At 35.6% G+C, this 16374-nt stretch overlaps 1 protein-coding gene across 10 annotated transcripts in view; it reads right to left on the bottom strand.

Annotated features, from left to right (window-relative positions):
- Nucleotides 1-701: 701 nt before the first annotated feature.
- ZMYM2 (zinc finger MYM-type containing 2) overlaps nt 702-16374 on the bottom strand; it is a 130455-nt gene continuing 114782 nt past the window's right edge. For 4 of the 10 annotated variants that reach the window (XM_036251103.1, XM_036251101.1, XM_036251106.1 and 1 more), the window contains 4 exons: nt 4557-4671; nt 3672-3923; nt 3237-3357; nt 703-1590 (listed from right to left, as the gene is read on the bottom strand). In XM_036251103.1, coding sequence (XP_036106996.1) covers nt 1398-1590; nt 3237-3357; nt 3672-3923; nt 4557-4671 — 681 coding nt within the window. In that variant the 3' untranslated portion in view covers nt 703-1397. Of the gene's footprint in view, nt 1591-3236; nt 3358-3671; nt 3924-4556; nt 4672-16374 lie in introns of all 10 variants that reach the window. The other 6 variants (XM_036251099.1, XM_036251097.1, XM_036251100.1 and 3 more) reach the window with 3 other exon arrangements.

The raw sequence follows: 16374 nt of genomic DNA, 5'->3' as shown, positions 1-16374 counted from the left end.
TGCAGCTAGCATTTTGCTCAGTCTCTAGAAGGTAGGATCTTAAACAAACATTGTTCTGAAAGAAAAGGTGTGAATGGATAAATTGCTATGCAGAAGCACAAAGTTTTTTAATGCAATCTTCTATAAGAAGTAATTAAAATTTAAAAGCCAAACAATCTAACAAAGAATGTGATTTCTTTTGAGATAAACTTCATCCCATCAGTTTCTTTCTCTGTTCATCAATCATCTGAAACATCAGAATCACTACACTGGTAATCTTTATGATAGCATGTGATACCATCTTTTTAAACTAGCCCGACTTTCTCTAACAACTATTTCAGGAGTGGCATTTCTAAAAATAATCTTATCCAATGTACGCATCAGTCATATTTGAGGGCAGGCACGAGAATTCTAATAAAATGGTAAAGTTTTAGAGTACTACACAGGTACTGAAATGATCCATAACCTTAAAGGGGGGGAAGGGACAGAAAAATCAAACTTCTATAAATGAAGGAGATTTTGGATACTTATAGTTGGCATAAAAAAAAAAAATTTTTTTTATACTATCATCAGACATTTTTACAAAGAAAATGTCTCAATGATCATGTTTTCAATGTCATTCTTCATATATATGTAGATATACATACATATACACACATACATATATATACATATATATATTTAAATTATTGATTGGAGTGATGCAGAAAGCCACAAATGAGAAAAGGACACTAAGGTTTTAATAAGGGGAACAAAAGTTGTTTTCACCAGTAGAGATTCACATTACAGTACACCAATATTGAAAGCATTCTCTCGTCTATTTTTTGGTACAGAAGATGGTCTCTCTCTACATAACCTTGTAAGGCTTCAGTAACTAAAACATAAAACAAAACAAACAAATAAAACTCACCCCCCCCCCCCAAAAAAAAACAAAACCAAAAACCCAGCCTATTAGTTTACAGTTTATTTTAAAAATTCTGAAAGACACTGCAAGTTCTAAACTTTTAGTAGTGCTACCCATACACAACCGTGTGGTCAAGAACCCAGTAAAAGAGCCCCCTTCAAGGAAGCATTGCAACAGTAGAATTGTGCAATATGGATGTTTCTTACTACAAGAAAAAAATTATACATGGCACATTCTCATTCATATTTTGTAATGTAAAAAGTTACAAACATACCTAATCAAATAAATAATAATAAAAAAAAATTTGAATGTATTTGTTAAGTATCCTAAAACAACTACATAGAATAATGGCAACTTTCACTCACAGATTATTTACATGGTAATACCCAGTGTGGGTACACTGCTACAAAACTCAAAACAGAAGGAGTAAACTTGAAATGTTTTCCATAATAAAGATCTAGCAGCATGACTATCTAATGCTGTTTTATCCCGAATGCTTCTGAAATGTTCCTTTTTAGTCTGTGTCTTCATCCAGTTCATAATAGTCTTTATCATAAATATCTTTTACTAAGAGAACCCGTACGAGCATATTTTCCAAGGTGTTTCGGTCCAGTGAAGTAGATGTGTACCAGACAGGGCTATCTGTAGAACTAGAGCATTCTGGTTGCAAATAAAAAACATCCATTCTCTGATTAAGATTCTGTGGACTTTGGGAGAAAGGAGAAAGTCAATTTTACAGTATATATACAAAATTCCCCAAAACTTTGTTCTTCTTTCATGAACACTTCCATAAATACAACCATATTATGTGGTCAGACCATATGAACCCCTCATTACCTACATTAAATACTCTATCATTCAGGTATTTTGAAAGTTAATTTCTGTGATAAAAGATTTTCCCATCATAATTTCAATTATGTTCTTCACTGAATCTAAGACACCATTAATCGAAATATTATTTTTAATTATTTTAATATTTCCACTAAACAAGTAAAACACTACCAATTATAATTTAAAAATTCATCAATTATAACATGCATCCCAGTTTCAGAGATGGTGAAATGCAAAAGACATTTCTTAGAATTGACGAAACATGGCAGCACATAAAATAAAAATACTTAACAGCATTACACAATAGAGCTTAATTTTTAAATTACCAACAAGATAATACTAAGATGGGGCTTTCCATATAACAAATAGTTACTAATATGGGAAGATCCTGATTTCGTTTCAGCTAAATAGGGCCACCCCAAAACCATCATCAGAAATATTAACATCATCCTGTAGGTGACATTACTATTTCTGAGTTCTTGAGAGCTAACTTGGGGACCTAACATGAATTTATACAACTGATTATATAAGAAAATACACTGAGTTCATGCTAACCTTTTGAAAAGTACAGGGCATAACTTAAAATAATGGACAAGCATAAAATAATTTATGGTCTTGCCCTGGCTGGTTTGGCTCAGCATTTAGAGCATCAGCCTACGGACCAGAGAGTTCTGGGTTCGGTCCCTACTAAGGGCATGTACCTCGGTTGAAGTTTGTCCCTGGCCCTGGTTGGGGTCGTGCGAGTGGCAACCAGTCAATGTGTCTCTCTCACGTCAATGTTTCTCTCTTCCCCTCAACCTCCTGCTCTATCTGAAGATAAATGCAAAATAATAATAATAATAGTAATAATTTATTGTCTCAAACCATTTCAATGATTTAAAATATTTTTAAATGTCTGTTGGTATTAGACTGGGGGAAAAAGCAGTGGTATATCTGAAAAGTATAGTGCTTTCGTTTTAGACCTTCTTAAAGGGCAATTTTCTCTTAAATATAAGTACTTCATTTTCCTCTCCACCTATCTATCCTACCTTTGAACTTATCTTTCCACCATGGCATGGCAAACTATAGCCCATCACTTGTCTGTGTGAAGTTTTATTGTAACAGAGTCATTACTGTCATTTATATATAGTATATGCCTGCTTTCCAGCTATAAAAGCAGAATTGAGAGGCTACAATAAGAACTATAGCCCAGAAAAGCTTAAAATATTTACTACCTACCCACTTACAAAAAAAGATTTGTGCCCCCTACTTTACACTCATTAGAATTGCTATCATTTAAAAGATAAGAGTAATTTCATTAGTAATGAGTGATTTCTTAACACAAGCTTGAATCCTAAAGCATGAAGTATAAACTGGTATTTTATAATAATGGGACTAAAAATGTTGTAATTGATTGAACTTAGATAATAATTGAGAAGAGAAATCTACAAAAAGATCAGTGGAAAAAGTCACCTCTCGTTAACATTAGGTTCAAGTCAACTAACTTATAAAATTTTAAAAATTAAATATCAATAACATTTACCTTTTAGACAAGTAGCATTCAAACATTTTCACAGGACATCTTGAAGGATTGGCTGTATTTTCAATTTGTTCAAATACTGGCTCATCATCTTCATGTTTTCTTTTTCCAGTAGTAATTTTATCTTAAAAAATAAAAATTATATAAACTTCCTAAGCCCAATCTTGAAGAAAGATAGTACTATCCACTCTATTCAGTCCTAGTGTCTATTATACCAAAGAATGGGACTAGGTATCCTTCAGAGACCTAAGTGTGGCTTTTGGTAATTCATAATTTTGAAACAAAATGAATTGAGATGTTTTAAGGAGACACAGGATGTCTTGTTTTATGAAAATGACAGTCCTCGGGTTCTTAACAAGTGACCTAGGTAGTCTTTAGTAAGCAAGGTTTGGCTGTCTCTGCCACAAACAATCCCCAAATAATAATCTGTTATACTACCTTCATTATCTGTTCCACATAAGGAAGACACTTGGTATCGGAGACATGCTTTGTTTTCCATTGTTAAAGGATTTTTTTTCCAATGCCTAAACACAGTGCCAAAGGAAAGTCTTAAGTGTTGTTCCACTGTTTTCAGGCCAAAATACTTAGTGTTAAAGTAGAACAGGGTATTCAGAAGAGCTACTGGAGAGTGTGAGCCTAGTTGTTTTATCCTCCAGAGATAATCTTCTTCAACTCGAGAAAATATTGACCCTTAAATAGAGAGAAATATTTTAAAAGAATATAATAAAGAAAACAGTTTTCATTTACAATCTAGAAATAGTTAATTTAAGAACAAACTATTGCCATCTTCCATTCACACCAGGTCAAGTGGAATGAATATCGGAATTACCTATGGAGCTCATCAGCAATAAGAAAGAGGTTAGAGAACACGACAGACTATGTTAGCTTCTCTGCTTTAAGGGGCTGGATGTTTGCTTCTGTTTCACAGAACAAGCAGACAATGGTCAGAAAGGAATTTAAATATGTAGAATTCCTAAGAAAATTAGGTGGATTGCATTCATAAATATTTTCACTTCACACATCCAAAATAGAGGTTTAATCTTAGATAAGTTTACATCAGAATCTCCACTAAAGGCTCAAGAAGTAAACATCCAGTTTCTTACTCCAGAGAAAGGTCACATTTATTACAAAGCTCTTCATAAACACTACTTATCAACAATATTCATTACCAATTCAACAAAAGATGAACCACTTAGGTCACAAATAAGTACTCTGAAAAATATGCTAATTTAAATTGTTTCCTAATTATATTTAATATATGTTCTATAAAAATAAAAATCCCAGTAGCAAGTTAGTAACAGCTTTATTGTAAAAGAGCATTACCATCTGGAAGTATGCTTGGTTGCCAACTTCGGAGGATTTTATTCAATTCTTGCTCAAACGTCTGGTATCCTGGATCGATAAATATGTTGTCTTTTCTATTACTACCACACAAGTACTACAAAAAAAGAGAAAATTTTATGAAGGAAAACCAGCTAATTACCGTGAATACATTACTTATATTCTATATTACTTAAGAAAAAAAAATCAAGATGATGTCTAAGAGAAGCACACTAATAAAACAAGAGATTAATGGCTTTCTCTAATTATCTAGAAATCATAGAGAATCACAAGTTACCAATTACTCTGTTGCAAAAAAAAACTTCAAAACTGAACTATACATCCAAGAACCCAGAATGTAAAAACTGGATGAGAACCTACGGTCTGTCAGATAAAAAACAGAATTTCTATCTCCAGTCAGTATTCATTACATAGTACATAAAGAAAACAAAATCAAATTTGAAAGTAAGAGTTATTAAATAAATTTTAAAGAAATTCTGAATGGTGAGGGTGGGAAAAAATGTTACTCTGCAGCTGTGTGAGGGTCTCCTCCAGCACTGACTCTGTTAGGCTGATTCATGCTTTTCTCCTCCTAACTGCCTCTCTATGTTTCACTCTCCTGAGTCAGAACAAATTCATGAATCTTATCATTTACTATGACAAACCTTAACAGTGAGGGTTGTTCAAGGGTGATTTAAACATGAAAGTTTGCAAAGTTCATCTCCAATGGGATTTTTTTTTTATTTTTTTCTTTATTGATTTTAGAGAGAGGAAGGGAGAGGGAGAGAGAGAGAAACATCGATGAGAGAGGGCATCAACTGGCCACCTCCTGCATGACCCCACTTGGGTTCGGGCCCACAACCTGGGCATGTGCCCTGACCGGGAATCAAACCAGTGACCTCTTGGTGTATGGGTAGATGCTCAACCACTGAGCCACACCGGCCAGGTTCCAATGGGAATTTGAAATGAAATAATGTCAAAGTAAAATGCATTACTACAATAGCACAAAGATTGGGAAGCAGGAATTAGGACTGCACTGTTGTTGTAAGGTTCTCACATTACACGTGAAGTAGTACTATAATTTTTGAAGGTAAATAATGATTGAAGATGAATACTGTAAATCGTAGACCACCAGTAAAAACAAATTTAAGAGGCATAAATAATAAACCAATATTAGAGACAAAATGGAATAACAAAAAAATAACTAATGCAAAAGAAAAAAGACAAAAACCAAAGAACAGATATAACAAATACAAAACAACCAGCAGGACGATAAATTTTAATCCAGTGATATCAGTACTTACCGTAAAACCTCAATATAACAGACTAATCTGGAGGAGGGGGTGTCTGTTAAAGCCAAAAGTCTCTTATATAATAAAGTAGGTTTTGCAAATCCTTATGTTAAAAAATTGACAAATTAGTTAGTTTACCTGTTTTTACTTGTGCAGACACGTTTGTGTAATTAAGTATTTATCAAGTTAAATTCACAGAAAAGTTTTCTATATGTATTATTGTAAATTTAAAATTTATTTTAATCCTCACCTGAGAATATTTTTCCATTGATTATTTTAGGTACAGTGGGAAGGAGGGATGGGGGAACATCAATGTGAGAAAGACATATGGATTGGTTGCCTCCGCACAACCTTGACCAGGGCTGGGGTTCAAACCTGCAACCCAGGTATGTGCCCTTAACCAGAAATCAAACCCAAGACGTCCTCGGGCCAGGAGTTCAACCACTGAGCCAAACTGCCAAGACATATCACTGTAATTTTAAATTTATACTAAATAGGTCTAGTAAATGTGTGCATTCACCAGTCACTGTGAATAAACAATGCATGTGGCTGGGACATGGCTTGGTGCACGTCAGAACATTGGCCAGCATGTGTTAAAACTGCTGCGGAAAGTCATACCACCCGACAACAGAACCAGTTACCATGTGCGATACAGTGTGATCTTGTGCTAACCATTTGCCAAACATTGATTATGAGCAGTGACTCTTGGATTTAAATATGTAATATTTATTTATGTCAGTGATATTACTATAATATTTTTCCAACATATGGCCAATTTGCTAACATTTGTTAAAAGTAACAGTGAATCAATAACAAAAAATAACTTATTTATTAAATTATAAGCAAATCTTGGTTAAAAGCATTTTAAAATTATTAGGGTGTTAATTTTCATATATGACATATAGACTGGAAATTTTGTCCGTTAAATCCAAAGTCTGTTAAACTGAGGTCCGCAAAATCAAGGATTTACCGTACATTAAATGTAAAAGGTCTAAACCAGGGTCAGCAAACTAGAGTTCTTAAACCAATTCTGACCTCCTCTCTATTTTTGTAAATAAAGTTTCCTTAAAACACAGACATGCTCATCATTTGCATATTGTCCAAGGCTGCTTTCATACTTCAATGGCAGACTGAATGGTTGCATGACCCAGACAAATATGGCCTGCAAAGCTTCTAAAACATTTACTATCAGGTCCTTTATTTTTAAAAAGTTTGTTGGTCTAAAAACACCAAGACAAATCCTGTCACAGACTAAAGAAAAACAAACAACAACAACAACAAAAAACAAGGCCTACAAGATATCTACTTTAAATATGGAGACACAGAGCGTTGGCCGGTTTGGCTCAGCGGCTGGAGCGTCGGCCTGTGGACCAGAGTCCTGGGTTCAGTTCTCTCTAGGGGCACATACATACATACATATATAAAATATGGAGACACAGATAAGTAAATGGATGAAAAAATATATGCCATGTATATACTAATCAAAAGGAAGACTAGCCCCTGACCAGTGGTTTAGTTGGTTGGAGCACTGTCTCATACACCAAAAAGGTTGTGGGTTTGATTCCTGGTCAGGGCACATACAGGAAGCAACCGATCAATGTTTCTCTCTCACATCAATGTTTCTCTCTTTGTCTCCCCCTTCCTCTCTCAAATCAACAAACATATCCTCAGGTGAGGATTAAAAAATAACAATAATAGCCCTGCCCGGTTTGGCTCAGTGGTTGGAGCATCAGCCTACGGACCAGAGAGTTTCGGGTTCGGTTCCCACTAGGGGCACATAGCAAAAAATAATAATAATAATAATAAATAAATAAATATATAAAATAACAATAATAATAATAATACTAGAGTACTATCATCTGAGTTGACGGATTGTTACTCCTACCTGTCAGAAGGAAGGTTAGCCAGCATAATTTCAAAATGCAGTACAAAAATTCCTAACACCTTTCAAAAAGGATGACAGTTTGGCCAATTAATTGCCTAGCAATCAATGAAGTAATAACAAATGCCAAAAACTACTAAGTTCCCAACTCAGCACTGAAAAGGCTTCTTCAGGCAGTTCATGATAAATTCAAAGATCTGCAGCCCTTATTGCTAGAATGATGACAATATGCTTCATTAGTCATTGTTGTAATATGGGAAGCAATACTATATTACTATTATTGTTCTTAATTCCCATTAAAGGCAGTCCCAATTTACATCTACACACATACTTTATAAACACTTCATCTGCCCCATCATCAGAGCCCTACGACCAATGGGAATCTGGTGAAGAAAAAACAAAGCTGTGGTTCCAGAAACAAAGCAAAGAGAAGCTGTCAGGACAGCAGCACCTTCTAGGAAAAAGTCGCAGAGAAAACAGGCCTGTCAAATTAGCACCAAGTCTAATTTAAAAAGAACCTTCGCCTTAGTGATGTTCAGTGGTTAGAGCACCAGCCCAGCCTGAAGGGTCTCAGATTCGATTCGGGGTCAGGACATGTACCTGAGTTACAGGTTTGATCCCTGGCCCCAGTCAAGGCACATGTGGTAGGCAACCAATAGATGTGTGTTTGTATCTCTCTCCCTTCTACCATCTCTGAAAATCAGTGAAAAAATATCCTCAGGTGAGTATTAACAAAAATAAAAGTAAGTAATAATCTTCACAGAAAGTCTTCAATCACAGAATTACTTGAATTAATAAGTATCCTCTTTTCTAAATATAAATTTCTTTAAAAGGGTAGTTGGTCTCTGATTTTACTTAGATTGCTTTGGAACAATATTTGACAGAACTAGAAATCCATAAACAATTTTAGAATCACTGTATAGAACAGCATTAAAAATATCATTTGATAATAAAATGTATACTATATAAAAAGAAAAAAAAATAAATCATTTGAGCCCTGGCCAGTTTTGCTCAGCGGTTGAGCAACCACCTGCGGACCAGAAAGTCCCGGGTTCAGTTCCTGCTAGGGGCATGTACCACAAAATAAATAAATAAATAAATCATTTGATCCATACATATAATTTAAAATTTTCTAGTAGCCACATTAAAAAAGGCAGAAATACTTCATTTAACGCAATATATCTAAAACATGTAATTTCAATATATAATATAAAAATTGATATTTCACATTTTTTTAAAACTGGAATTCTTAGATATTTTTGTGTATTTTATACTCAATGTGCTTATTTTCAAATTAGCTACTTTCCAAGGGTCCCGTTTTCTTATGATTAACATTGGTAGATAACTATCTACTTAAACAGCAATTCTGGTACCAGTATTTGAGAAGTAGAATGAAAGTCCCATATAATAATAGGAATTTGAAAAGCAAGTATTTTGGAGAATATATTCAGAATATTAACATGTTTGTTTAGATATCCATTGTCAGTAATATGGGAAATATGTAATGTCAAACAACGTTTTGTAAAGCTAGCTAAGCAAGAAACCTATCAAGTGTAATAATATGCATAATAATTTATAAAATGTTGAGACTACAAGACACGCATAATTTAAGAATTAGATATATTTAAGAGATTCTACTTACATTTCTCTAAAATTGGTTGTCTTATTAAATGCTATTTGCATAGTTTCATTAAGAATGTAAACTAACCCACCATTAATTTAGCTACAAATCAGTAGTTCTGCACAATAATTTATTTCAGTAATAATATTCCAGCTTTCGACTGCCTTCCTCTAAGAAAAAAACTATTGAGTTCCGATCTTTAAAAATGCTTAAAAGCTTTTCATGTTTCACCCCGAATAAAAGATGAAGTCTACGCATTTTAACAAGGAATACAGGCCCTTTGTGACATGACCCACTTCATACCCCACCCACCCTAGAGCCTTCCACACTTCTGTTGAAGTTGCTCCTGGAAAACGATGCCCTTTTATATATTTCTCTCTCTCTTTAGAATGCCCCTCTCTTCTTCCCTCATCCTGTCTGCCTAGTGAATTTTTATATATTCTTCAAATCTCAACTTTAAGGTCTTCTCCACTGTTTTATTTTCTCTGATTATATCCTTAGGTAGAATTGAGTAGTTCCAGTTCTGTGCCACTACACCATACTGTGAGTACAGCACTGTTTAGATACTACATAGTTGTGTATTTCAAATCCTTGAGCGGAGAATATTACAGTGACTTAAGGTCAAACTGCTTACCAGATTAGACTCAAAAGGTATAAGCTGTATAACCTCAAATGAGCTGCTTACCTCTACTTCCCTCATCAAAAAATGATGATAATAAGAGTACAGTTGTTGAGAGAATTAAATGACATGCCAAGCACTTAACACAGTGCATGGAAAGGAGTAAGAGTCAAAAGAAGAGGTCGTCTCCAAAGTCTACTCCAATGTTCACTGTTCAGCATAAAGTAGCCCTTTTAACTGTTTCCTGAATGAACCAATGAATGTAGGATTAGCAAAACTCTGAATCCACCACTTCATTTCTGGGAAACATAAGGCAAATTCTTAAGGCCCTTTTAGGTCAAAGAAAAATTTAAAAAGTTAAAAATTATATAATTATAAAAAGAAACTGCCTATTTTAAACAGAACTCAAATTAACGAGCCATGTGAGTTTATATATTTTTTAATTTTGTAAATGGAGTTAACACTCTTCTTAAAAAACAATTTCCTCCAGATAAAAGGCTTAAAAGTGTTAAAATTGAAAACATTGGAAAACATTTTGGGAAAGTGACAAAGAATTACCGTCTATAACAAGGAACTCTCACGAACTGAAAGGGATAGGCAACACAATAGATAAAGGAAGAATTCACAGAAAAGCAAATCTAAATAGTTAATAAACCAAAAGATCCACAATCCTTCTGTAAAGCTCTCTGGTGGTATCTTTTAAAATAAAAAATACACTTTATCTTATCCAATAACCTTTCAGGAATCATATTTCACAGAAATAAAAGAACCAGTTCTTCAGGATAATTATGTAAGATTTGGGGGGAGAAGGGTAAGGAAATGTACACTGTTTATCTATAATAACAAGATTTTATGAAACAAAGGGAATGTTCATCATTGTTGAAATCACTAATTGTGTTATGAATTATTATTCTCACAGTTAAAGCCTGCTCCAGCTGACTGAGACAGACTGCCACCAACGTATGAGGAAATGGAGGAAAGAAAAGTAAAATGCACAAGTGTATAATATGGTTCCCTGTCCTTAGTTGACAAAACTTCTATGTCTTTTACCATATTCATAAAAAGCAGAGCAGTGTACGCACCTAGCTAACATGATGGGGTGGAGAAGATTAAGAAAAAAGGGCATCCACGATTCCACTTAAAATGAATTTGACGAGAGGCATAAGTTCACATATGTAAACGAGTATATGAAACCACGATCATGATTACAGGATTTCATATAATTTTGTTTTCTTCCTCAAACATTTCCATATTATGTAAGCATTTAGAAACAACCATCATTCCTTACACAATCAGGGGGAAAATGAGTTATTTGTTTATGAGGGAGAAAAAACTGGAATATACTCCTCCTTTCACAAGTATCAGTTCAATATCTATAATTATATTTAATTTTTCACTATGCAACACAGAAGTGGCCACCTGCTTCTGGATATAATCACAAAATTTAGTCCTTTCAACTACAGATATTATTCTTTTTACAGACCTATCTAGAGAAATCATACTTCTTATTATTGTCACATGTGAACAAAATCTGTAAATGCAACAAATACACACTCTTCCAAAAATAGCTTCTATTTCTGTACACATCCTTGAAATAACATTAAACAGCAATGGCCTGGCCAGTGTGGCTCAGTGGTGGAGCGTCGACCCATGCACCAAGAGGTTACAGGTTTGATTCCCGGTCAGAGCACATGCCCAGGTTGTGGGCCCAATCCCCAGTGGGGGGCATGCAGGAGGCGGCCAATGGATGTTCTCTCTCATAGATGTTTCTATATCTCTCTCCCTCTCCCGTCCTCTCTCTCTAAAATCAATTAAAAAACAAAACAAAAACAGCAATGATTTCTGGAAAGTATATTTTATTTTTTTTATCCTCACCCAAGGACACTTGTTTTGCATGTTTATCTTCAAATAGAGCAGGAGGAGAGAAGGAGGAAGAGAGAAAGAGGAACATCAATGTGAGAGACACATCAAGTGGCTGCCACCCTCATGACCCAACCAGGGCCGGAGACAAACTACAACCGAGGTACGTGCCCTTAGCGGGAACCAAACCTGGGACTCTCTGGTCCGTGGGCTGATGCTCTAACCGCTGAGCCAAACCAGCCAGGGCTGGAAAGTATATTTTAGATAGTTTATCTTTGCACTGAATAGTCCATTGTTTTTAAAGCTGCTCATACATACCATACAGGCCTTTACAAAAATTAAACCAAGTGTGAAAATATGTCTAATGATGAGAACAAATTATAAAAACAATTTTTTTCAATTGTAGTAAAAATACACAAAACAAAATTTACCATCTTTATTTTTCAGTGTACATAAAGAACCAATTTTATTTTATGTATTTATTACTTTTTTTCAATGTTTTTATTGATTAGAGAGAGAAGAAGGGAGAGGGAGATAAAGATAGAAACAATGATGAGACGGAAATATTGATAAGTTGCCTCCTGTACACCCCCTACTGGAGGTCAAGCCTGCAACCCAGGCATATGCCCTGACCAAGAATTGAACCAGCAACCTCCTGGTGCATGGGACAATGCTCAACCAAATGAGCCACACCAGCCAGGCCATAAAGAACCAATTTTAGCCCTGGCCAGTTTGGCTGAGCGGTTAGAGCGTCGGCCTGCGGTCCAGAGAAACCAGGGTTCGGTTCCCGCTAAGGGCATGTACTTCGGTTGCAGTTTGTCCCCGGCCCTGGTTGGGCTGAGTGGGTGGCAGCCAGTCGATGTGTCCCTTTCACATCGATGTTCCTCTCTCTCTCTCTTCTTCTCTCTCCCCCGTCACTCTGTCTGAACAAAAAAAAGGGGAAAATGTCCTCGGTGAGGATTAAAAAAAAAAAAAAAGAACCAATTTTAACACATTGTTGACCGCCCACAAGTTAACTCGTGTTTTCATGCCCAAACGTTATTGACTGTTCACGAGTTAACTCTTAAAGAAGTTTCTCGGTTTGTTCATATTGACGGGACAAACGAAAAAAATCACATTGGAGGGATTACTAGTCAACTGACCCTTTTGGTTGAAGCTCCAATATTTCCTAAAACTATAAGCAGAATGAGGTTTAAGCAAATTTACATTTTTTCCATCTTAGTGATAATTCACAAAATACATCTAATGAAGACAGACTATAAAATTAAGCCTCTTTGTATTAATTACTTTCTTCCAAAATTTCAGTCTTTGTATGTACCTAAGCAGGAGTTATTCCTAGATGAAAGTGCAGTGAAACCAGATATATTTGCAAAACATGTTGAGTACCATTACACATATGTGATTGCTATACAGTATATCACAAAAAACAAAAAAATTACTAAAATATATATGTATGAAATAAGTAGCAGATATGTAAAAAGTTTTATTTAAATTCATTATGTATAAATAAAGTATACTAAAGTTTATTTAGATCGTTTCACTTTAATATTCAATTACAAAAAAATAGCCGGTGACATTAGATAACTTCTGCGTAAAATTTGCTGGTCAACAATGTGTTAAACAGGAAGACCATTTTGACATGTGCTACAACATTGATGAACTTTGAGGACACTCACTATACTGAGTGCAATAAGCCGGTCACAGAGAGAAATACTGTACGATTCCACTTAATTGAGGTCCCTAGAGTAGTCAAACTTACAGAGACAGAAGGTAAAATGGTGGGTACCAGAGTATAATGGGGAGTTATTGTCTAATAAATGTAGTTTCAGTTTTATAAGAAAAAGAGTTACAGGGATGGATGATGATGCTGTTTGCACAAGATTATCAATGAACCTAACATCACTTAAAAAATAGTTAAGATGGTAAATTTTATGTTACAGGTGTTTTAGAATTTTAAAAAGTTTACTTAGCTCTAGCCAGTTTGACTCAGCGTAAGCATGGACCTGTGGACCAAAGGGTCATGGGTTTGATTCCCAGTCAAGGGCTCTTACCTGGGCCATAGTCAGGAACATGCGCGAGCAAACCAGTCAATGTGTCTCTCTCACATCAATGTTCCCCTCTCTCTCTCTCAACCAGTTGACGTGTCTCTCTCACATCACTGTTCTTCTAATTTCTCTCTCTCTCTTTCTCTCCCCCCGCCCCCTCCCTTCCACTCTGTCTAAAAATCAATGAAAAAATATCCTTGAGCGAGGATTAACAAAATACATAAAAATAAAAATTGCCTGGCTGGTGTGGCTCAGTGGATCAAGCATCATCCCATGGACTGAGAGGTCCCAGTTTCATTCCTGGTCAGGGTACATGTGGGCTCAATCCCTAGTAGGGAGCATGCAGGAGGCAGCCAATCGATATTTCTCTCACATTGATGTTTCTATCTCTCTTTCCCTAAAAAAAAAAACAAAACAAAAAAAACAATAAAAACATATTTTAAAATAAAATGAAATAAAAATAAAATGTAAAAAAAGCTTGCTTAAAGACATACTTTATTATCATAAGAGACTCAGTTCACGTAACAGGAGTGTAAGTTCAGCCAATTCCCTTTACTTAAGGAAAATGAAAATACAACATAAAATAAAACCAATAATCCTTCCGCTAAATCAGCAAAACACAACGTAATAAAGATCATATATGACAAGTCCACAGCCAACATCATATTCAATGGGCAAAAACTATAAACATACCCCTTAAAATAGGGAACAAAACAGGGATGTCTGCTTTCAGCACTCTTATTGAACACAGTACCAAAAGTCATAGCCACCACAATCAGACAAGAAGAAAAAAATGCACAGCCGGTGTGGCTCAGTGGATTGAGTGTTGTCCCATGTACTGAGAGGTCCTGGTTCAATTCCTGGTCAGGGCACATACCCAGGTTGTGGGCTCAATCCCCAGTAGGGGGCATGCAGGAGGTAGCTGATTGGTGTTTCTCAAATTGATGCTTCTAACTCTCCCTCCCTCTCTCTAAAAAATAAAAAAATAAAAAATAAAAAACACATTAAAAAATTTTTTTAAAAAGAAGAAAGAGAAGGTATCCAAACTGAAAAGGAAGTAGTATAACTGTCATTATTTGCAGATGACATGATACTGTTACAGAGAACTCTAAAGATTCCACCAAAAGAAAAAATATATATATATACTAGAATCAATAAATGAATTAAATAAAGAAGCAGGGTACAAATTAAATATCCAGAAATCAGTTGCAGGTTTTTTTTATTGATTTTTAGAGAGAGAGAGAAAGGAAGAGAGAGAGAGAAATATTAATAAGAGAGAACATCGACTGGCCACCTCCTGCATGGCCCCCACTGGAGATTGGGCCCACAACCTGGGCTTGTGCCCTGACCGGGAATCAAACCAGTGACACTCTTGGTGCATGGGTCAATGCTCAATCACTGAGCAACATCAGCTGGGCTGTCAGTTGCATTTTTGTACACCAATAATGAACTATAAGAAAGGGAAACTAAGAAAACAATCCCATTCACAATTGCTTCAAAAAGAAATAAAATACCTAGGAACAAATTTAACCAAAGATGTAAAACACCTGTAGTTGGAAATTATAAGACACCAAAGACAGAACCTGAAGAAGATGCAAATAAGTGGAAGCATACGCTGTGTTCACAGACAACGAAGAATTAACACTATTAAAATGTCCATACAACCCAAAGCAATCTACAGATTCAACATAATTGCTATCAAGATACCAGTGGTGTATATTTCATAGAACTAGAACAAATATTCCAAAAATTTATATGGAACCACAAAAGACTCCGAATAATAACAATGATCTTAAGAAAGAAGAATAAAGTTGAAGGAATCACATTACCTAATATCAAACAGTACTACAAAGCCATAGTTATCAAAACAGCCTGTTAATGCCCTGGCCAGTTTGGCTCAGCGGTTAGAGGCCTGTGGTCTGGAGAGACCCGGGTTCGGTTCCCGCTAAGGGCACGTACCTTGGTTGCAGTTTGTTCCTGGCCCTGGTTGGGTCATGTGGGTGGCAACCACTTGATGTGTCCCTTTCACATCAATATTTCTCTCTCTCTCTCCCTTCCACTCTATCTGAACAAAATATTGAAAAAATGTCCTCGGGTGAGGATAAAAAAATAATAACAAAACAGCCTGTTAATGGCATAAAATCAGACATAGATGAGTGGAACAGAATAGAGCGCCCAGAAATAAATCGAAATTTTTTTTTAATCCTCACCCGAGGACATTTTCACATTTATCTTCAGATAGAGAGAGAGAAAGAAAGGTGGGGGGGAGAGAAAGAGAGAGATAAACATCGATGTGAGAGAGACACATTGAGTGGCTGCCACCCACATGACCCCAACCAGGGCCAGAGACAAACCACAACCAAGGTATGTGCCCTAGTGGGAACTGAATCTGGGCCTCTCTGGTCCACAGGCTGACACTCTAACTGCTGAGCCAAACCGGCCAGGGCTAAGCCTAATTTTTATAGTCAATTAATATTTGAAAAAGAAGGCAAAAATGTATAA

The sequence above is a fragment of the Molossus molossus genome, unplaced genomic scaffold (assembly GCF_014108415.1).
Source record: "Molossus molossus isolate mMolMol1 unplaced genomic scaffold, mMolMol1.p scaffold_m16_p_10, whole genome shotgun sequence".
NCBI classification, from domain to species: domain Eukaryota; kingdom Metazoa; phylum Chordata; class Mammalia; order Chiroptera; family Molossidae; genus Molossus; species Molossus molossus.
Note: the sequence above shows the minus strand (reverse complement) of the source record. Positions and strands in the feature narration are given on the sequence as shown.